We start from the raw sequence: 24170 nt of genomic DNA on the forward strand, positions 1-24170 counted from the left end.
TTATGTTGCAAAACATAAAGATTGTTTTTTTTCCTCCGGAAGTGAAATCTATTTTCACTGGAATCACTACATCATGAGAAGAGATTGCCCACAAAGTGGTCTAGATCAGAGATATTCTAGTTGGCTTCTTGGTCTTCTATGTCATCCTTAATTAGCATCCAATTTACACAATAGATCCTTCTAGAGGTGGCATTCAGCTGGTTCTGACCAGTTTTGGAGAACCAGTAGTGGAAATTTTGAGTGGTTCAGAGAACTAGTAAATGCCACTTCTGACTGGCCATGCCCCCATCTATTCTCTGCCTCCCAAGTCCCAGCTGATTAGGAGGGAATGGGGATTTTGCAATAACCTTCCCCTGAAGTGGGGAGGGAATGGAGATTTTACAGTATGCATCCCCTGGCACGCCACGCCCACTGAGCCACACCCACTGAACCAGTAGTAAAAAAAAAATTGAATCCCACCACTAATCAATTCAGTAAGTAATCGGAGAATAGTAAGAAAGCATGTTCATTAGTTATCCTAAAAGATTTTAAAAGATTAAGAAACCTGCCACCCCTTCTATCGATCTCTCCAAGGCTGAAAGCTCAGGAAGAGTCTTACAAAATAGAGTATTTAAAGAAAGAAAAAAAGCTTTCTGGCGGATATTAATGCATATACATGTGGCACGACAAAACCGCGCTGGTCAAAATCGCGGCGATAAAATCGCGGCGCTAAAGCCGCAATGTCATCACCGCGCATCATCACCGCTGCAACAACAGCGCGGCAACATAAGGGCGCTTTAAAACGGTGCCGCGGCAGAAAGCCGACTTCATTTAAGGTAAGCGTTAGGATTAGGTTTAGGGGTTTGTTTTAGGGTTAGGTTTAGGGTTAGGTTTAGCATTAGGGTTAGGTTTAGGGTAGCGAGTGCTTGGGAATGCGCGATTTTGCCCTCCGCGATTATGTCATCGCGGTAGGGTCGCGTTTTCCCCTAGCACTTAGAACGGCGCAATTTAGTCTTCACGCTTATGTCTCCGCGCAGAAGGGCTTCGCGGATTTGTGGTGGAACCCATATACAAAGGGACCTAATCAATAGGTATAAAAATGGTGTCCTTGCTAGTAGAATTGGACTCCCAACTTTCCTAACAAAAAAGAGTGGTGTTTTCCTCAGGCGTTTCAGATTCAAGAGGCTAAGTTGACATATTAATGGTTTGGGAATATGTTGACTTAGATTTTGAGGGTCTGAGTGTATAACTGAAGCATGAATATTGATTTTTTTCCCTCTGGCAATTGGATGTCCAATGTCCCTGTTTCCCGCAATAGAAACAAATTGTGTCAGACATTTGAGTTTCCAATAGTTGTGAGTCCCAACACAACGGAATTTAGCTCTCCAATGAGAAGTCATCTTTGCTCATCCTTTCCTTTCCCCATCTACCCTTTTGCTATATGTTCTTTACCCCTCTTCAACTTTCATCTAAATTTCTCAGGAATTCCATCTGACCTAATTTATTCTATCATCGATACTGATATTTAGTAAGGAAGCCCTGAAAGGCTTGATGGTATTTCTGTTTTTTGTACCCTGAAGGGATAAGATGCTTTCTCATATATCATATAAAACAAAGATGTCAAGATAAATTGAAGAAATTTTAATAGTGAGCCAAATATACAGCTATTAGAATTACCTAAATATCGCATAAATTACAAAATGATTGCTTTATATAGCATAATAGTTTTTTTTTAAACTATAAAGTAACCAACATATTTCTGCAATTCTGTAAGTACTCCCCCTAACTAAATTAGCATTTATAATACAACCAAACAATCCATTAAAGAATAATGCACAACACAATCCAAGCTTCTTGAACAAGAAATAAATGAGATCAGACTAAGTACATTCATTCAGATACAATACACTTAAAGTCGTAAAGTTCTCCCTTTCACCCACCCATCACAAACTGAAAATTAATATACAGTAGCTATAGGTGCAATTTCATATGTTTCCATGTATTTTCCAGTACAGTTCCCACAATATTAAAGTGCTTATGTCACTTATATCATTCATGGTAAGATGTGCAATATCATCATATTTGGATGCTTTAATTCAATGTCAGTTCAGCCAGGATTTTCTATCCAGTGCCAATAGGTATTATGTTTCGAAAGCATACCACTTTTACAATGTGTAAAAATATATTTGTTCCCAATATCACTGTTGCTTTCTCTTTCCTGTTGCTAATTTATATATCAATATCTAACATAATGAACAATTTTAAATACAAAGAAGCCATTCCTACAAAAATTAAGGACAAATAAATTATGTTTAAAAAAAAGAGGCAGGATTAATATGACTTTTCATAGTATGGAAGTTTTAAATGTGCATAAACTCTTCGGTGAACCATAATTCACAACTATAAGTGTGCAGTATGTAGCTTGTAGATATGTAATGGAGTAACATTTCAGTTGAAAGGCCCATCATTCTACAACTGAATGCAATGATTCGCTAGTAAAAACTGTTAGCACAGAAACAAGGAGAAAAAAAATGATATAAAGCTTCACAAGGGAGATGATTTGCAACAATTCCACTTTAAGGAAAAAAATTGTCTTCGATTCAGTGTGAATTACAAAACACTCTTGCTTACTTTAATCTACAAGTCAAACTTGTTTATGTTCAAACTGTTCACCAGGCATGATATAGAGGCTCCTCATTCAGCTATGTTCGTAAATCTAAAGGCCTATTCATACTCACAAAGATGGAAATCCCCCTTACCAAAAATTACAATCAACTCATTCTAATTAAGCATCAACAAGCCATAGGGTTCCATATGGTTGTGTATTAAGTTTCTGGTTTTGAAATATCCTGGTCAGGTATGAGGGAGATCCAGCTAAGAGAAGATGGGGAAATATGTCAATTCCACATCCCAGTTTCCCTTCTGTCAAATGTGCCACTCCCAAATTGCTATGGCCACAGATGTCATCGCCTCTGCTGGTACTGTAAACAGAGACCCCACACACAACATCCGCTGAGCCCTACAATTGGCAGGATGAAGAGTTTTAGTTCTTGGAGAGGCGGTTAATTTGTGGGTTTGTAAACACAATTCATAATCAAAGAAACAAAAACTTTTGCCAGCAAAAATGGTTTTAGGATAAATATAAAGTATTATAACAGTGTTCCCTAACTATTGTGGGGTATTACTATATTCAAGCTTTTAATTAAAGCATTCCATTCTGTCACCCTGGATGCTGTGTAATGTAACTTAAATGGTACCAAACATGGAGCAGAAGGCACTCAGTAGGGGATGTTATTGCAAATAATGTTAATTCAAAAATAATTTGGATAAAAAGGAATGACTATTTATACAAGCTGCGGTCCTTTAAAAAGGTAATATAAACCACTCGAAAATGGTTTACACGAAAGACTAGTGGTTGTGCCCTTTTTACTTTCTAAAGTATCTGATGTCTTTTTTTTTCCTTCAAAACTTGGGCAGTCCTTTCCACTCCGATAAAGAGCACATATTTTTATATAAACTTTAATTCTACTATTTCAGACAGGGGCTTAAATATTATAATGACTGCTGCATATTTCAGGGGATTTACTTTCAGATATGCATGGAGTCAAGACTATAATCTACCAAGTCTTGGATTAGGTGCACATTAACAGAAAATAGTCCCTTCCTAAAATGTAATCATCTATTAGGGGATGGTAACATAAGCAGAAAGCTCTGTTTTCCTGTACAACAAAAATAATTCCCATCTCAATATATGCCCTTCACGTGAAACATGATTTATACACAACTGCATAATTCTGCAAAATTAGTTAGGTAAAATAGTTTTTAACATTTCATAACACCGTAGTTTTTAAATAGATCTATGCAACAAGAAGCAAAATATCCAGAATACCAGGGATGAAACTGTTTGGTATAAAAAAAAATATAGAATTAAAATTCTTATATTACTTTTTCATATAATATATTTCAAGGGAGCATCTTCATAATCTCATTGGAAGCAATGTTTAAGATTCTGCATTAGTGATAAGGATAAGCTTGTCAAAGTCAGGAGTGTTTGGGACAGCTACAAAGTAGTTGTCATTAGTTGTTATTTATATCTATTCCTAAGGAGTTTAGAAATCTTCCTTCCAAAAAATGTAACTTAATTTGAACACAGTTTAGATCAGATACTAAAATACTCCTTGCTTTATCTACACATTTAAATCCGAAGCTCAAAATTACAAACTCTTAACATGCAGGCTCTCAAATTTACTTCAATTAGAAGCAAGCAATTAAATTGATAAGACTGAGATAACTCCTCCATAATGTGACTACAAAAGATTCCATCTGTATCCTCTATATGAGGATGTCACAGAGTTGTGACATACGGAATAAGCTGTAGGATTAGGACAGAAAATGAAATATAAAGGTCAGTTTTATATTTATATATTCAAGGGACATCACACTATAGGATTTCTTAAGAACAGCAAATGGAATTAGCCAGTAAGGTCTAGAAAACCAAACTATTCTAGATAAGGTTTTTGATTTGGTTGCATATGAAAATTGCAAAATGTTTATTTCACAATTAGTAGACAATAAAAGTAACTGGAATATGATTTTCATTAGATAAAAAAATGAGGGGTTACTTGGATAATTGTAACCAACTCTCCCTAGCTTCCAATTTAAAGCAGTTTACTTTTCAAAAGAAATCATATTTACATTAAATATATTTGTAATGACTCAATTACAAAACTTGAAAATTAGATGTTTAGTGTTTACTATTCCAGAACCTTAAACTATTAGTGAAAGAATAATTATATTACAAATACTATGAAGCACAGAGGTTATTGCCTGAAAGATGTAAAATTATATATTCTTACTGGCCTACAATAAAAACATTCCCAGTCTGCACTAGGTATACATATGTAGCCAAATTAACTGATAGCCGTTAATGAGAAACTGCAACAGAATAACCTACCAATGATCAAGGAAACTGATTCGGACAATTTCGCATAGCAATGATTTTTCAACAATATGGCTTAAATTACTGACAGAAGACCAAATTCTTGTGATCACTCTTAAATTAATGTTAACTTTGAATATCTGATATGATTAAGGCTTTCTTTATATAACCTATAACAAAACTACTTAATAGAGATTTATATAACACATTTGGAATATAAAATATAAATGTAAAATTTAAACTGCTGCTATTTACCATCTACTATCCACCAGTTTAAAACTGAATTCATATCAGCACAAAGTTCTATTGAACTGAAGGAAATAAATGTGAGGACATTTTTTTTACGAATTCCTCCTCTTCTCTACAATCCCCAGCATCATGTTCCGTACTGTTTAGGAAGGAAACAGGGGAAAGGATTAAGTGAAAATCACTATTCTGTTATCCTTTCCTCCAAAAAAAGCTTTTTACAATATTCTTCTTTCTTCTACAAAGCAAATCCAATCATTCCATTTGCAAATCTAAACCTATATAATGAATACCAAATTATTTAAAAAGTAACTTCAGACACTTGGCACCCCGTTTCCAATAACAAAAACTACTTTTGATTAACGATTTCATTCTTCATTTCTAATAGAACCTCCAAAACGCAAGCTTTTCTTTCTATGGCTCATTTCTATTTCACAAATTTAGAGGGGAAATATTACGTATTACATGGTAAGAATATTCGACCATGAAAAGATTAACACCTTTACCCAAGTTTAATAATGCAGAACATGATTCTCTCTCATTTAAAAAAATCTGTTAAGCTAGAATAGATTTTAAATATGTACTACTTAAAAATATTATTAGCTCCAGTTTTAAAAATATATCAAATACTCAAGAATAATACAGTAAACTCTTAGTTTAATGGACTTCTGTTAGATGGATTTTTGAAATAATGGTCTAATTTTTAGTTCAGACTCCAATGCAGGGGTTTTCTGCTTTGTGTTTGTTTTGTTTTGTTGTCAAATGAAGGATCTCTCTGCTAATTATTTTACTGCAAATAATGTCATTTGTCACATATGTAATTATGCAAACAATGTAAATTCACAAAAGCGATATACATTTAGATTTAATGGATACCAGCCTCATCTTAAATGCTCTATTAAATTCTGATTTTAGTATTCTCTGATGATTTTCCTGTATTCCATGAGAGATATGGCTCAACATTATGGCTGCATGACAGGTTTTCAATTAAAATATGTAAGAATGTAAAACAAGTCATTCCAACCAATGCAAGATATATCCAATAACAGATAGGCTTTGTTTGTTAATTGTAAATTCCTATAACTACCAGTTAAATCTCATTAGCTTTTTTTCTTTTTTACTAACTACAGAATAATTTTCCTGAGTAACATTATAAAATACCTGGTAATTCTACCAAAAGTATAAAGACAAGAAAATGTAGAACAATATAAACCAAGGATCACAAGTGCAGAAATGTTGTTGCTTTTCATTATATTTGGCCCTCAATAAAAATTACTGCAAAAATTTAGGTTTCTAAAATATTCTGAAGGACAGCAATTAGGTTTTTCAGCCCATAGATGTAGCCCTCATCTCGTGCATTGCTAGGGAACACATGAGCAAAATCTATCATCCGGACTTCAACTTCTCCATTTCCTAGAAGAGATGTGGGCATTTGGCTGAAAACTTTTTCCAGCTGAGGTATAACATTTCCGTTCAAATGTTTTTGTGAAAAGCAAGAACTGCGCTTCCATAGATGGTCTCTTAACAAAAACTGATTCTGGTGCCTGTTGTGAAACGTATAAGGGTTAGGAAAATCTTTGCCACCTGACGTCTCCACCTCCCCCGTTTCTGAGGCATGGATGATATGAATATTGTTGTTGCATTCCAATGTGTTATCTGTACTATCACTTGGCACTTGGTCCTCGGCTCCTGTGTTCTTCTCAACCAAACAGCCATCATTTAAGCAAGGAGACCAGCCATCGTAGACAAATAGTAAAGAACTTGCATAAAAGTTAAGCTGCTTCTGGTTCTCAAACCAATGCAAGATTTCTTTAACCTTCTGAATGCTAACAGCTATGGCATCTTTTCTCAGGGTGAATCCATTATGGAAAAATCGAGCCACACCTACAAAGCAAACAAACAAACAAATTAGCAGACAAATAGCAATAGCAGTTAGACTTATATACCGCTTCATAGGGCTTTCAGCCCTCTCTAAGCGGTTTACAGAGTCAGCATATTGCCCCCAACAACAATCCGGGTCCTCATTTTACCCACCTCGGAAGGATGGAAGGCTGAGTCAACCCTGAGCCGGTGAGATTTGAACAGCCGAACTGCAGAACTGCAGTCAGCTGAAGTAGCCTGCAGTGCTGCATTTAACCACTGCGCCACCTCGGCTCTTCTATCTTAATCTAAGAGAATTCAGGATTAAATCGGCACTTCAGCAATTTGCATTACTGCCCTAAACTTGCACGCTTAATTTTGAATATCTATCTATATATACATACTTCTGGTCAAAGGAATTAGTGAACTCTTTAAAATTACCTACAACTTTGTACCTTTGTGTCCTGCAAGGTGATCTGATTTTCGTAGAGAAACAAAATTTGGGGTAAATATTATTATATATTCTTACTGAATAGATTGAACTAATGTTCACCTCATTGCTTGAAAAAGTGTGCGAAGCTTTAGACTGCTAAAGGAACCAGTGGCAGTTCCTTTAGCAGCAATATTGCAAAATGTTTCTTGTATGTACTCATCAACTTCACACAGTGTTTTAAAGATACTACTTGGTCCTCATTCCTCCTTACAGAACTATTTTAATTTATTGGCGTGTTGGGGTAGAACATCAGTATGATGGAAGCCATGCAAATTTCAGGGAAACTTCAATCCAAAGGATAAGTGTTGCGGCAGAGAAGATATCTTTCTGGAGCCCCAATAGGTGACACTGATTATTGAAAGGACCCACTTCTTGACATGTATAAGATGGGTAGAAACCATGGAGATAGGCAGTCCCTCAGGTAAACTAGCCCTGTCATGTAGGGCTTTATCTTTCTTCTTCTATATATATAAAAATGGCTGTGTATGTTCCAGCATAACTCTGAAACACCTAGAGCAATTTCAACCAAACTTGGTACACAGATGACTTACTCTCTGGAGATAAATACTGTTAGGGGTAAACACCCCTAACACCCCTCTGGGTGTGTGTTCTGTTAAGATACAGCCTGTTGTGCCATACTGGCTTCTAGTGCACAGTGCAGTGGAGTTGCCATGGTAACTCCTACGGTTTCACAGTACTCCACAAGGGGGCTCCCTCTGGTAAGGGGGAAAATCCAACATTAGAAATTACGTTTGGTCTGGACATTTTCCTCTTATAAATACCCGGGCAACGAGGGGTAGAGAAAAGCGGATTTGAAATCGATAAAATCCTTATCCTTTAGGAAGATTGAGCCCCCACACATCACATTTCTGCTCTCCCCCCAAAAAACAGAGTGCAGAGTGCTCCTGGGGGCTGGGGAGGGCAAAACCTTTTTTAAAAAAATTTACCCCTTCAAAATATTGGTGCATCTTATACTCCGGTGCATCTTATACTCTGAAAAATATGGTAGATGTTTTGCAACTAAGAATAAGTAATTGGCCCAAAGTCACCTAAACTATAACTTCTATGCCTAATGGATGACTAAAACATAGGCCTCTCCAATCCAATCCTAGCACCTTAAGTGCTATACCACACTTTTCTCAACATATTAATGCTCAGTCTTTTACTCATTGTTAACAGTAAGAGATTTCTGTATAAAACAGCTTTATCCCTTCTATAAATCTGGAATATGTCTCCCACTATATTTTACAACAGCACCAACTTTAATAAAAAAAACCAACATGCTACTTCTTTGTCTCATTTGGCATTATTAAAGTCCATTTTTTCTATTAATAACTACTTTCTTATACAAACACACGTGGTTCAGAGCCCATAACACAAACTCTAGCCTGGCTGTTCCTTTTTTTAAAAGCCATGTGTATAATACAGTGCTTTTATACAAAGATTACCATCTTTTATAGTTTCCTTTGTTAATCCTCTTCCATAGTGCTGGTTCTGTGTCTCATAGCTGCCAGTATGTACATGATAAACCTTTAAAAAAGAAAAGAGAAGCGTCTGATTTATATCTTGAACTCTTTTTTCCATTTTAATTCCAGTGAAATATTACACTTTCATTAAGATATTTCACTTCAGATAACAGAAGCCTGAAAGAATTAGACAAGTCAGACCTAGTTAGATTTTTGTAAAACACATGAATAGGTATTTTTTGAAAAAGTACCATAATTCTTTATTTACAGAAGAATCCAAGAAACAAACAAATAAATATATGCAAATGAAATATTTTGTGTACAATATTGAAGAATTGTCAGACATATTCTTTCAAATCAGTTGTTCTATGAACATGGATAGCTTTGTTTTATTGGGAATCTAAATTAACTAAAAATCATAACAAAACAAAATTTGATTCAGAGAACAATATGAATACTTGGTACATTCAAATTTCCAGAAACTAAACAAAAAATAGAAACATATACAACATATGCAGTAGCATTTTTTTAGAAAAAAAAATCTAGAAAACATCTAGAAAGAAAATCTAGAAATTTCCTGCTTAAACTCTGTGCTTTTATAAAATGCATTTTCATAATTAATTAAACAGCAAAATGCATTTAAGTAAACAGCAAAACAATCACAAAATTATATATTTAAGGTCTTGTCGGGTATCTGTAGATGTGTATAGAACTCTATTCAACAGTTTTCAATAAAAGGTAACTATCCTTCTTTATAACTGTCCATACACAAATAGTCCCTGTTTAATGACCATTCACAGTTACAACACTGATGAAAAAGTTTACATCCTGTTTTCACATTTAGATCCTTTGCAGGTCTGTAAAGCAAAGGAAAACTGAAGTACCATACGATCGTAAGCACCATTGTGGTTTTACTTTGCAGCCACTTTGCTTAATGACTGAGTTGCTGGTTACAATTGTGGTAGCTAAACAAGGATCTTACAAGCCGATGTGTAAGAACAACTACAAAAGTAACATTATGTTTCCAATCAGCTAAGTGGAGTCACAAATTTATCATTTCAATGTTGAAAGTCAAGTAGCAAACAGGAGGATATGGAGAATTCCATATAGATTTGAGGCAATAAGTAGTTTTTAAAAATTCCAAAACATATTTCTATAATGAAGTTGTAGGTAAAGCTCTTTAGCGAACAATAATGTTGCTGCTGTAGACACCTTGAAGGCGCATGAAATGATAATCACCTCCGCTAGACCGATTAGATCCCACAGATTAGGCCTCCTCCGAATTCCATCCGCCGGCCAATGTCGACTGGCGACTACCCGGAGGAGAGCCTTCTCTGTGGCTGCTCCGACCCTTTGGAACGAGCTCCCCGTGGAGATTCGAACCCTCCCCACCCTCCCAGGCCTTCCGCAAAGCCGTTAAAACCTGGCTGTCCCCACAGGCCTGGGGCTAAAGAGCTGTTGCCCCCATCTGGAATGGTATGACTGTTGTGTGTTTTTAAATTATGTATTGTTATGTATCGTTTATTTTTTATTTTTTTGTCTGTACCCCCCACTTCCCTGATTTGATGTGTTAGCCGCCCTGAGTCCCCTTCGGGGGAAAAGGGCGGCATATAAATATAATAAATAAATGAATGAATGAATGAATGAATGAATGAATGAATGAATGAATGAATGAATGAATGAATAACAAGCAAATATAAATCCCTCTCAAAGTATGTCTTGTGTCTATAACGTAAGGGAACCTATGGATTTTAATCATACAAAGTCTGACAGATTTCAGTGGGGACAAACGCATTTATTCTTCCATAGTGGAGAAACAAAGTAGTTTATTTTCTGGATGATACAGTAGTACCTGTACAGTATTCCACTCAAATAATTGAAAGGGAACCACAAAGGTTCTAGAATGGCTGCAAAATGGAGGTAGGATGTTGTGGCCTCTCGGTCGCCGGCCCCGCCAACAATCAAATCAGATGAGGAGGAGGCATGGGAGTCAAGGTCGGCATTAAGGCAACCTGAGAGTCCCGAGGGGGAAGAGGGAGTGGAGGTGGCAGAGAGAGAGAGACAGACAGAGGAGGAACCTGGGCCTTCTGTCAGCCCTCAGTTGGAGAGTCAACAGCCCCCAGGTCTGAAGGTGGTTGATGAAGAAGAGGAGGAACTGCTAGGTCCAGTGCCTGAAACATGGATGCATAGAAGGCAGAGTAGAGGAGAGCAGTGGAAATCCGTGGGCAGATCCTTAGGAAGAAACAGCCACTGCTGCTAGCGAAGCCCCACCCTAGCTCTGTGCGTGGCATGACAAAACCGCGCTCGACTAAGCCGCGCCCGATTAAACCGCGTCGCTGACGTCATCAACAGGGCGACAACAGCGAGCGTGGAGAAAGAAGGGCACTTTAAATAGCGCTTTGAAAGCAAGCCGGTTCAACTTAAGGTAAGGGTTAGGTTTAGGGTTAGGTTAAGGGTTAGGGTTAGGTTTAGGGTTAGGTTAAGGGTTAGGGTTAGGTTTAGGGTTAGGTTAAGGGTTAGGGTTAGGGTTAGGGTTAGGGTTAGGTTAAGGGTTAGGATTAGGTTTAGGTTTAGGGTTAGGTTAAGGGTTAGGTTTAGGGTTAGGTTTAGGGTTAGGTTTAGGGGGGTTAGGTTTAGGTTTAGGGGTTAATTTTAGGTTTAGCGTTTACAGCGTGCTTCTGTCTCCGCGCTGTTGTCGCGCTGTTGATGATGTCAGCTACGCGGTTTCGTCGAGCGCGGTTTCGTCGAACGCGGTTTTGTGGTGGAACCAGCTCTGTGGATAAAAGGCGAAGGGTAGAGATGAATAGATGTGGCAGACAACTATTCATCTTCGAGCCGGATGGAGTTGTTAGCCTGGGTTGAGAGAGAAATTTTTTGGCGGGGCTGCTGGCACTCCTAATAAAGGAATCTTTGAGTTAACCTCAGAGGGGTTGTGGTGTTTGGAGAGTTGGGTCAGAACAAAAGATCTTTGGGTTCGGAGCTTTGTTTCTCCATCCTACCAGAAGAATGCAGTACACCTTCAAACGTGGAAGGGAACTACTCCGGCGGGTTGTAGAAAAGGACCTGGAATATTTGGGATCAGAGCTACATTCCTGCAGCACTTCAGAGAAGTTTCCTTCCTCTCCCCCCCCCCCACCCCTCCACCAGTAGACAGTTAGTCTTCGGATACGCTTCAAGGCGCTAGTCGTCACTTATAAAGCCCTTCATGGTATTGGACCTGGGTACTTGAGAGACCGCCTGCTGCCAATTACCTCCAATAAACCGATCAGATCCCACAGATTAGGCCTCCTCCGAATTCCATCCGCCGGCCAATGCCAACTGGCGACTACCCGGAGGAGAGTCTTCTCTGTGGCTGCTCCGACCCTCTGGAACGAGCTCCCCGTGGAGATTCGAACCCTCACCATCCTCCAGGCCTTCCGCAAAGCCCTTAAAACCTGGCTGTTCTGACAGGCCTGGGGCTAAAGAGTTTTTGCCCCCCCCCCCCGAATGGTATGGTTGTTGTGTGTTTTTAAATTTTGTATTGTTATGTCTCGTCTTTTTTATCCCCGTCTGTACCTCCTTTCCCTGATTGAATTGTGAGCCACCCTGAGTCCCCTTTGGGGAAAAGGGCGGCATATAAATGTAATAAATCAATCAAATCAATCAATCAATCAACTCCTTCATTGGCTGCAGAAATAGAGCTCCAGCCACAAAGATCCCAGCTCTGTTCCTGCAGCTGCCGGAGCAGTTCTCTTCCACATATAGAGGGAAGATTAACCTCTATATGGGAGGAAGGAGAAATATGCCTGCCTGCACTTGGGTGAGGCAAATCTCAGCTCCGCTGCAGGTGGCAACAGCTTGCAACTTCCTCTGCCGGCTTCCCCATGAACTTTCTGGGGAAGCCAGCAGAGAAAATTGCACACAGCAATAACATGACTGTGTGGGGCGCTGGTCGTGAGTGCAAACAGGTTGTCAAGATCACAATCACGTGACCAGAAAGGGGCAATGTGACGTTTTATGATAGCCAGAAATCTTTACAGGCTGTAAAGCACTCTTACGAAGCTGCCGTAACTGAGGTCGTTAAATGCTTGGTCGTAACTTGAGGACTACCTGTAATGATGAAAACAGGAAACGTTTCCTGCTATTTGCAAGCTGTTATGTAGGTAAGAAAAATGTATGAACTTCAAACTTCAATCCTTAATTCTCTTCACAAGAAAAAAGGATGATCATCTGAAGTGAGCCTGTATTGCACACATCCCTAATTAAAATCCAAAAGACGGCTTACCCTCATGCCGAGCACCAAAAACCCAATCTCCTCCATCAGTGGATATTTGCTGATTTGCTGCTTTATCTTCTCTTCTGAAGCATATGGATCATAGCTTTTCTGGCCTATTTTTACATCCATTATGCATGGCTTCTTAAACCTGTGTGTCACATCTTCCAGTTTCAGGTACAAATCTGTAAACAATTAAGGATACCTCAGCTTTGTCAGTATCTGAAAAAAAAATCTATTATACCAGAATTCCTTCTCTCGCTCTTCATCTTGATGATGTCTGGATGGGGGGGGGGGGAGCTGGAACCTGTTCTAAACGGCACTGTAGATTTGTGGAACCTCTTCTATAGAAGAGGTTAGAACTGGCAGGAACCCACCCCTGCTTCACATCCTTACTTTAATTGGGATAAGTGGTGGGTTTCAGAAATGGTTGAAACCTACTCTGTGGGTGTGGCCTCCTTTGTGGGAGTGGCTTGCCACCCATGTGACCAGATGGGAGTGGCTTGCCACCCATGTGACTGGATATGAAATTATGAATTAGTACTTAGGTCGGTCCAAGTAGCTATTCAGAAACTCTGGCATTGAAACATGCAAGTCTTAAAGCTGTCAAGTTACAAGATCCTTATAGCTATAAGATCCTTGCCAGTGGTGGGTTTCAAAAAATTTTGGAACCTCTTCTGTAGGTGTGGCCTGCTTTCCGGGTCCACTGGTGGAACCCCTTCTAACCGGTTCAATCAATATCTTGGAAAGGAAGGCCAAAAGCCCAACATTTCTCCAGTTCATGAATGAAAACTGTTAACATTAACTGTCAATCATACTCCATTTCTCTTATCAATTTTAGCCTTAGTTAACTCTAGCCGTAGTTTCTCTAAACCAAAATTCACAACTAATTTCAAACCTTGCTTAACATTAACCACAGCTAATAGCACTGCAAATATTATATTTTAAAGTGATTAAAGTAGTTTGAGAAACAAGAGAAATTATTTCCTAACAGAAATTCTCTTCTGAGCAAGGTGGGCAGGACTTCTGGTTTTACAATCATGCTGAGGAATGGATTCATGAGCCTGGGATTTCATTTACCCAATCTTCCCCTCACAGAATCATAGGGCCCTTGGAGGTCTTCTCATCCAACCCCCTGCCTAAGGCAGGAGTCCCTATACAATCCCTGTCCAATGGTTATCCAATCTTTTCTTGAAATCCTCAAGTAATGGAGAATACACAATTCAGAGAGGCCATTGATAAATTGTTTTCACTCTTTAGAAATTACTCTTTATTTACAGGTTGTCTCTCCTTCTAACAAGCTTCCCCCCTTTCTTCTTGTCCTGCCTTCAAGTGCTTGGAGAATAAATTAACCGTGGCACGACAAAACCGCGCTCGACTAAAGCGCGCTCGATTAAACCGCGTCGCTGACGTCATCAACAGGGCGACAACAGCGAGCGCGGAGAAAGAAGGGCGCTTTAAATAGCGCTTTGAAAGCAAGCCGATTCAAGTTAAAGTAAGGGTTAGGTTTAGGGTTAGGGTTAGGTTTAGGGTTAGGTTAAGGGTTAGGTTTAGGGTTAGGTTTAGGATTAGGTTTAGGGTTAGGTTTAGGATTAGGTTTAGGGTTAGGTTTAGGATTAGGTTTAGGGGGGTGAGGTTTAGGGGTTAATTTTAGGTTTAGCGTTTACAGCGTGCTTTTTTCTCCGCGCTGTTGTCACGCTGTGATGACGTCAGCTACGCGGTTTCGTCGAGCGCCCTTTAGTCGAACGCGGTTTTGTGGTTAAATTAACACCCTCTTCCTTATGACAGTCTTTAAGTATTGAAAGACTGCTATCATGTCTCCCCTAAGCCGTCTCTTCATTAGCTAAACTACTGTATTTTTCAGATTATAAGACGCACTGGAGTATAAGATGCACCAAGATTTTGAAGAGGCAAATTAAAAAAAAAAAAGTTTTTGCACTCTGCAGACCTCCAAAAAACGGCCTCTTTTTCGCAAAAGGCTTATAGAGTGCTTCTGGGGGGTGCCCCCCCCCCAAATGAGCAAAAACAGCCCGTTTTTCACGAAAATGAGCCCATTTTTTTTTTTTCAAAAAAAGAGCATGAATAGCCTTTATGAGGCTTATAGAGTGCTCCGGGGGGGAGGCAAAAACGAGCAAAAACTGGCCTGTTTTTTATCAAAAAGGGGGCACGAATAGCCTTTAGGAGGCTTATAGAGTGCTCCTGGGGGCTGGGGGGGGCAAAATTGAGCAAAAAACAGGTCATTTTTCGCTCATTTCTACCCTCCCCAGCCCCCAGGAGCACTCTATAAGCCTCCTAAAAGTTCTTCATTTTGGTGAAGTGGGCAGGGTTTCAGGAGGCAAAAAATGCTATATTCAGTGTATAAGACACACCCAGATTTTCAGCCTCTTTTTTGAGGGAAAGAGGTGTGTCTTATACTCCAAAAAATACAGTAGTTCCTTTAGCTGTTCATCGTATCATTTAGTCTTGACACCCCTTATCGCCTTTGCTGTTCTTTTTCTGCAGTCTTTCTAGGTCTTCAGCATCTTTTTTGAATCGTGGTGACCAGAAATTGATGTAATTAAGTACATTAGCTCTGAGATATTCTTTTCATTAAGTTCTATATGACAACATTTAATGTATAATATTCTTAGAAAACCCTCCACCGAAATTTCCATCTAATTCATGCCTAGCTCACTGAATATAGCAATAGTACCATTAAGTGCAGTAGGCAATGACCAGGTTCCATAATATTTTGGCAAGTATTTTTGTAACTCAAGAAACACAGAGTCTTCACATCCATCAGCAAATACCTGAAATAAAAGAAATGTTAGTGAAATACATTGGACACGGTAATAACTTATCTACTTCTCTGCTATGATAGCAACTTTGGAAATTTAAACCTTACCTTACATAAATATCAAATTTATAGCAATAAAAATGAGGGTAACCAGTGAGTTGCTAACCTTCCTATTCCTATCAAAAATACAGGTTTTATATTTTATTATATTAAAAAATAATAGTTTTTGTCACAGTTTAGAGCACCCAATTTCCTAGGGCAGTGGTTCTCAATCTTTTCTTCACCTCAGATCCCCTTTAAATGTTTTGACACCAAGACTTAACTGAAAATTTAAATCATAACATTCTTCAAGTCTTCGTGGACCCTTCTTGAAGACATTGTGGCCAGTGGTGGATTTCAATTTATTTTACTACCGGTTTGCTCGTGCGTGACGCTTCTGCGCAGAAACGTCCGGATGGGTGGGCGGAGCCTCCCACCGCCACCACCAGTACCGGTTCGCCTGATCTGGGGCGAACCAGCAGAAACCCACCTCTGATTGTGGCCCCCAGGGATCAGCGGACCACAGGTTGAGAACCATTCCCTAAAGGATTTCTTAACCAAAATAGTTTAAATAGCTTTATGGGCTCCTTACAACTGGCTGGAGGTAAGGACAAATAAAGTATGGGGACCCGCTAAGTATTAAATGCAACAAAAATGAGGAAAATGTTTAGTCGAGTCCGTAAACATTTTTATTTGTATAAACTCCTAAAAAATTACATTCCATTGCAATAACCATATAACCTTGTAAAGCTATCTGAAAAGTACTGAACAAAAATTCTTTTCAGTTCTTTTGATAGAAAATGTAACTAATCAGACGACAAAAAAGATGACAGAATATAGGTTGGCTTACAGTTTCTTATATAAATTAAGATATAGAGATGAAGTTTGTTAGAACCCTAATAGTTAAAGTTTTAAACTTCTTATAACATAATTATTTTATTCATTTCAAAATCATTTCCTCTCCAAACTCTCAATTTGCAGAAGTAAATTGAGAATCAAATTATTTTACTACAGAAATTGCAGATTCTAATCAGCATGCCTAGAAAATAATCTTTGTTACATGAAAATAATTCTAAATGGGTCAGCTGCAGCCTGATTTTGGTTTGAAAAGGGAATTGAATCATGAACTGGTTTGAAAAGGGAACTGAATGTTTCAGAGCAAGTTGTTCAAGAACGTCTACAGTAATTAACTGTTTACAGGTTTTTCTAAGTTCATGCTACTGTTATACTAGGTAATTCCAGTGGGAGACACATGATGTACTCTCTCCAACTTGGCAAGGATTTTACATTCTTTTTTTCTTTTAAAAAAAAGTCATTTTTAAATATGATTTGTGGGTGGAAGAGAGAATCGAACAATTTCAAGGACACCTGCTTACAGTCTCCCTGATTTTATGATTTTGGAACAATAAAGGTAAAGTAAAGGTTCCCCTCGCACATATGTGCTAGTCATTCCTGACTCTAGGGGGCAGTGCTCATCTCCGGTTTAAAGCCAAAGAGCCAGCGCTGTCCGAAGATGTCTCCGTGGTCATGTGGCCTGTATGACTAAATGCTGAAGGCACATGGAACGTTGTTACTTTCACATCAAAGTTGGTCCCTATTTTTCTACTTGCATTTTTACGTGCTTTCAAATTGCTAGGTTGGCAGAAGCTGGGACAAGTAACGGGAGCTCACTCCATTATGTGGCACTAGGGATTCGAACCGGCGAACTGCCGACCTTTCTGATCGACAAGCTGTGTGTCTTAGCCACTGCGTCCCTTTGCGGGCAATAACTGAACATAAATATTTAACTAAAATTAAACTAGCCTCTACCACAGTATCACCTTTACCTTATGTTCAAATGTCTAAATCTGTGATGGCAAACTTATGGCACGCTTGCCACAGATGGCACATGGAGCCATATCTGAGGGGACACGAGGCGTTGCCCTGTGTCAGCTCCAGCGTGCATGCACATGCTGGCCAGCTAATTTTCGGGCTTCTGGAGGGCAGTTTTCACCCTCCCCAGATTTCAGGAAAGCTTCCTGAGCCTCTGGAGGCGCAGTGGTTAAATGCAGCACTGCAGGCTACTGCTAGATCAGCAGGTCAGCGGTTCAAATCTCACCGGCTCAGGGTTGACTCAGCCTTCCATCCTTCCGAGGTGGGTAAAATGAGGACCCAGATTGTTGGGGGCAATATGCTGACTCTCTGTAAACCGCTTAGAGAGGCCTGAAAGGCCTATGAAGTGGTATATAAGTCTACTGCTATTGCTATTGCTACTGCTATTGGATGGCAAAAAATGGGCCCAACGGAAGTTTAGAAATGAACTTCCAAAGGGCCCAGTGGGCCATATTTCACTCTCCCCAGGCTCCTGAAAGCCTTCTGAAACCTGGGGAGGACGAAAAACAGACCTACCGGGCCCACCGGAAGTCTGAAAACGGGCTGTTTCCGGCCACTGGAGGTCCTTGGGGAGGGGGGGCATTTTCGCCCTCCCCAGGCTTCAAAAAAGCCATGCGCGCATGCATGGGGGCAGTGGGTGGGGTCACCTGCACATGCACAGTTGAGCACAATGGGGAGGGGGCCATTTAATTACAGGTGTGGCACACTTTTGGCACCCAAGGTAAAAAAGGTTAGCCATCACTGGTCTAAATATACTTTTTAAAATTTTATTATAAAAGGATATAAACACTATAAATAACTGCAACAACAAAATCATGATTAAATTATAGTGATGAATAATGTAAAAATATGAGACAGCCATGAACACTTCTGACAATGTTTAATTTTCTGAAATGTGATTGATCATTCATATTATTGATATATTTTTTTCTTTCCAGAATGTAGGCTTGACAGATACATAATAGGTTCTGTAAATAGCTTTCAACAACTAAATTTGATTATTTTTAATTGTCACATATTGGTTCAACTCTGACACACATGAAAATTATAATTATAATTTATATGTGTAATTAATATAAAATCTTGTTAAGCCAATATAAATACTTGTCTAAATAAAGGAGGCTTATCTATGCTTTCTAAACAGAAGCACTAGATCAGACAAAGCACAATTTTACGGATGATAAATGATTTCCTATATTAAATTAGTTTTGATTTAATTATTGTCTTTATTAATAGTCCTAGGGTTGATTTTTGTATTATTGTGAGCTATATTCTGAGTTTTCTCAGAAGGAAAAGTAGTAAAAAAATAATGCCATAATCTCTAAATAAGAAAAATAATAGAGGAAAATGTCAAGAAGTTGTTTCAAAACTTTTAATGATACACAGAAGTCTTTAGTATCCCAAGATGGCATATAAATTTGAATTTTGAATTTGAATTTAAAGTTTATTTATATGCCGCCCTTTTCCCTGGGGGGACTCAGGGCGGCTTACAACTTAAAAGAGGGGAAGGGGAGACAGACTTTTAACATATAAGATAAATACATAATTAAGAACACAACATTCATACTATTCGGGCGGGATGTAGTCTTAACCCCAGGCCTGACGGGATAGCCAAGTTCTGAGGGCTGTGCGGAAGGTCTGGAGGGTGGTGAGGGTACGAATTTCCACGAATTTCTGATTAGATGGTATTCTAATCAGCCTTGAAAAATGTCCTTAAGTACATCAGGAATGGAGACATACAACAGTTAAAAAGGCCAAAAAGTTAAAGCTTTCAGAACCATTATAGTACCAGTGTTTCTCAACCTTGGCCACTTGAAGATGTCTGGACTTCAACTCCCAGAATTCCCCAGCCAGCATTCGCTGGCTGGGGAATTCTGGGAGTTGAAGTCCAGACATCTTCAAGTAGCCAAGGTTGAGAAACACTGGATTATACAATTTATAAAAACGGAAAGCAGCACAAAAATAAAATGCAAGGCATGTTTACAGCGACAGTACACAAAATGGGTTGTTTGATTCTACAAAAAAAGATGTAATTGCTTCCAGTTGTTTTAGGAAATGAATTATTTTACCTTATTGTAGAAGTCTAGTTCTCTGGGTCCTCGTGGAGGAGGCTGTAATTGTTTGAGGACAGTGCCATCTGGATGCTGCAAGATGCCTAAGAGACAAAAACGAAACGAAACCCCAATATGCTCATGATCTTCAAACGACGATATCATTTCAGTTTTACTTCATAACGAACAGAAATTCAAGCACAGAAGAACCTTTCTAACATAAAATCTACTTTAGAATCATTTCTATTTATTTGAAATAAATAAAGCAAGGAAGGACTTGTGAATTTTAATAGGAATTGGTTTTTTTCCCAGCACAGTGGATAAATGTTTTCCGAGGCTATCCAAAATGCTCAGAAGAAAGGCAAGGGGGGAGAGAGAGAGAAGTCATCATTACACTTATGATAGAAGCATTTAGTCTAGTAGTCACTCCATGGACAAAATAAACCTGTCACATACTGAGTAAAATAATGCTTTTGAACTAAACCCACCCCTGTACTATAGGCTGTACTCTGTAGACTGTATTACTTCATCCTAGTTTCTCGATTGGAACTCTTGGCTCCTGCCTCACAGTGAGAAATTTCCTAAGTGGCAGCCTCAGCATTTGAATCTTGAAATGCTGGTGGAATTGATGTGGGTCTTTGTATCCAAGGTGAGGGACATTTAATCAGCATACTTCAAAAAAGAATGTGTGATGCGTATTCCTTCATTTCCATACATCTTACATCTGTAATGTAGCTTTCAAGTCCGCTACCACTTCCTTTCTTCTCTACCTGTCTCTTCTATTATCAATGTTTTGTCAAAGAGACAGCATGTTAGCAGGCTACAGAAAAAATAAATCATGATTATTTTAGTAACCAAATAGTAATCATAAACGTAACCCGTAGCCATTATGGCATTTAAAATTTCATAGATTAGAACTCTACTACCCCAGATATTGTGAACACTAGGCATTGAAATCTCTAGCCCTTGTGATCTCTAGGCTGGAATACTGCAATGTGCTCTACATGGAGCTACCCTTGAAGTGCATCCGGCGACTGCAGTTAGTTCAGAATGCGGCCGCGCGAGTGATAGTGGGCGCACCGCGGTTCGCCCACATAACACCCATCCTCCGCGAGCTGCACTGGCTACCTGTTGGTCTCCGGGTGCGCTTCAGGGTGTTGTTGACCATCTTTAAAGCCCTCCATGGTAGTGGATCTGAGTACTTGAGAGACCACCTTCTGCCGATTACCTCCCTCCGACCGATAAGATCGCACAGACTGGGCCTCCTCCGAATCCCAACCGCCAGCCAATGTCGACTGGCGACTACACGGAGGAGAGCCTTTTCTGTTGCAGCTCCGACCCTGTGGAACGACCTCCCCGTCGAGATATGCACCCTCACCACCGTCCAGGCCTTCCGCACAGCCCTCAAGACCTGGCTCTCCCAACAGGCCTGGGGATAAGCTTCTAATTTGCCTCACCCGAGTGTTGAGTGTTGAATGCAAGTTGTGTTTTTACTATTTTACTTTGTTCACATATTGTTTATTTTTGAATTGCACCCCCTTCCTAATGATTGTAAGCCGCCCTGAGTCCCCTTAGGGAAAAGGGCGGCCTATAAATCCTAATAAATATAAATATAAATATTAGAAATCCTATTTATTGCAAACAATTTGCCAGGCACAAGGAACCAGAAGCAACACAATGAGCTGATCAGAGTAGTATTTTTATTACTTGCTCACCTGTACACAGGAATCTAAAGCACACACTACATACGTAGCTACTTGATGAATACTGAAAAAAGTTTTAAGGAGACTCTCCCTTCAGCCACTTCCTCCCCACCAGTGATTCAAGCTTAGTCAGCAGTTTCACTACACAACTCAGCACCAGATCCTACCACACAATTGCGTATAATATGCATCTGGATAAACCTAACTGAAACCATATTCTTCTGTAGAAAAAATAACAATGATCTTGCATCATGTGTATGCCTTCAAGTCTGTCTTGCTTCCTGATGACTATGTGGAAAAGTCCGTGCAATTTTTTGGCTGTATTTTCAAAAACAGTTTACGTTGCCTTCTTCCTAGGGCTAAGAGAGGCTGAGCGTCTCAAAGCCTCCCATTTGGTTTCCATCTAAGGCAGCACTAAAATCCAGGTTTTCCTACCACTAGTCCAAATACCTTAATCATTAACCGAAATTAGCTCTTTAATTTTTACACCCATAGTTAAAAAATAACCAACACTCCTACTTTAATATATGTATCATGATTATTAAAATTACTCTTTGGACTCTACGACTAAAGAAAGCATAATAAAAATTAAATTTTGCAGGTGTAGCTGAACTTTGTAACAATAATGTCAAAGCACTAGTGAGCTGGGGTATTTTTTCAATTTATAATTGTTGTGGTACTTTTAAATATTAACATGTATTCTCATAACTTTATTTTAAAAGATGTATACACAATTGTTTAACATTATCATAGAACTAGGATAATTCTGCTTTTTCCAGTTCTCGAGGAGATGGGGAAAACCATGCAGAGCATCAGGCCCATCTGTAACCAAGAAATGCTTTCCACCTATCACTTTGGCATCTTAGAATTAAGAATTTATTCTCTGTGCATTTTTAATCCTATCATCATAATCCTAAATGCCATAATTTTTAAAGTTTTTAAAAACCAAGCTGCTAAAATAGTTTAATTCTACAATCAAAACTATACAAACTGGCTTTCATAGCATCCCGAATATAAACTTATTGTTGTTAGTTGCGAAGTCGTGTCCGACCCATCGCGACTCCAGGGACAACGTTCCTCCAGGCCTTTCTGTCCTCTACCATCCTCCGGAGTCCATTTAAGCTCACGCCGACTGCTTCAGTGACCCCCATCCAGCCACCTCATTCTCTGTTGTCCCCTTCTTCTTTTGCCCTCCATCTTTCCCAGCATTAGACTCTTCTCCAGTGAGTCCTTCCTTCTCATTAGGTAGCCAACGTATTTGAGTTTCATCTTCAGGATCTGGCCTTCTAAAGAGCACTCAGGGTTGATCTCCTCTAGGACTGACCGGTTTGATCGCCTTGCAGTCCAAGGGTCTTGCAGGAGTCTTCTCCAGTAATAAACTTATTACTCATGGTTTATAGTACCTACAGCCACACAATCCTGGCTGATTTCAAAAAGCCAAGAAAGTTAACATGTGAGAGATCAACAGAAACAACAGAGCTGCAGGTTACACTAGAAGAAAAACATATTCTAAAAAAGCAATGATAGAACCCCTTTATACGGTTTCTACCATAAAATCTCTAGCAAATGAAGCCAACACGAAGGAGATTTTACTCAAACAGGCAGATAATTTAAACACACATTCTGTTGGACAAAATACTGAGTCCAATCTGTGAGGACGAACCTAAACAGGAGCAAGGAACATTTTTTCTGAGACTGCAGCTAATAAAAAGTTTTTATTTCAAATGGTGACATTAGCTAATTAAAGTTCTTTCTAAATGGTTGCTTTACAGTGTTCCGCCTGAGACACTGAAAAGCAGGCTAGGAAAAATGGGCAAAGCAAAAATTACGGCTTGAGAAATTCTTCTAAATGGGTATCCTTTCATTTGTTCTTTTATGAGAACATTTACAATAAACCCTTTTGAAGTTCACTGACTGAAAAACAACTAAGACTGTCTCTTTAATAGATCATTATTTTCTTCTTCCCACTCCCTGCTTTCATTCTTCCTCTTGGTCACTCCCACCCATGTCAAATGTATGTAAAACAGAAAGCACCCAGATAAAAACAAACCAACATGGTTGAGTTACACACATGAATACAGATCCTTAAAAAAAAGCACTTTACTTATCCTACATTTTTCTGCTTCTTACAGAAACCTACAAGAGATACATTTCCTAACCAAATAACTAATTAACTAATTTTACAATGTCTCCTGGAAAATTAGTAACATTACTTTTGAAGCCATGTTAAAAATATTGCAGGGAACAGAGAAATAAGTAAATTTCCTGCCATTTAGACCAAGCATAGGTTTCCCAACAAACACAGTATGGAAGTCATGTAAGATGAGGGATTAAACTGTTTCTTGGGAAACAATCTATTATATCCATTAATAAATATTAAGCATGTAAATATATCTACCATAAACTATCATGTTATATTATAAATAACACGATAAAACTGATAAAAGGCTAAAAGCAAAGAGCCAAGTTCACATGAATTTCAGATCTTTTAACT

At 38.9% G+C, this 24170-nt stretch overlaps 1 protein-coding gene across 1 annotated transcript in view; it reads right to left on the reverse strand.

The window, feature by feature from the left end:
• Nucleotides 1-1599: 1599 nt before the first annotated feature.
• Nucleotides 1600-24170, reverse strand: part of IPMK (inositol polyphosphate multikinase) — a 28076-nt gene continuing 5505 nt past the window's right edge. Inside the window, exons 2-6 of the mRNA XM_087702668.1 lie at nucleotides 19992-20077; nucleotides 15928-16024; nucleotides 13248-13420; nucleotides 8966-9047; nucleotides 1600-7048 (exon numbers count right to left, since the gene is read on the reverse strand). Of these exons, the coding sequence (XP_087558794.1) occupies nucleotides 6450-7048; nucleotides 8966-9047; nucleotides 13248-13420; nucleotides 15928-16024; nucleotides 19992-20077 (1037 nt within the window). The 3' untranslated portion in view covers nucleotides 1600-6449. The remainder of the gene's footprint in view (nucleotides 7049-8965; nucleotides 9048-13247; nucleotides 13421-15927; nucleotides 16025-19991; nucleotides 20078-24170) is intronic.

Source organism: Thamnophis sirtalis, unplaced genomic scaffold (genome assembly GCF_051295495.1).
Source record: "Thamnophis sirtalis isolate CommonGarterSnake01/CBP01778 unplaced genomic scaffold, rThaSir2_p1.2 scaffold_15, whole genome shotgun sequence".
Lineage (NCBI taxonomy): Eukaryota > Metazoa > Chordata > Lepidosauria > Squamata > Natricidae > Thamnophis > Thamnophis sirtalis.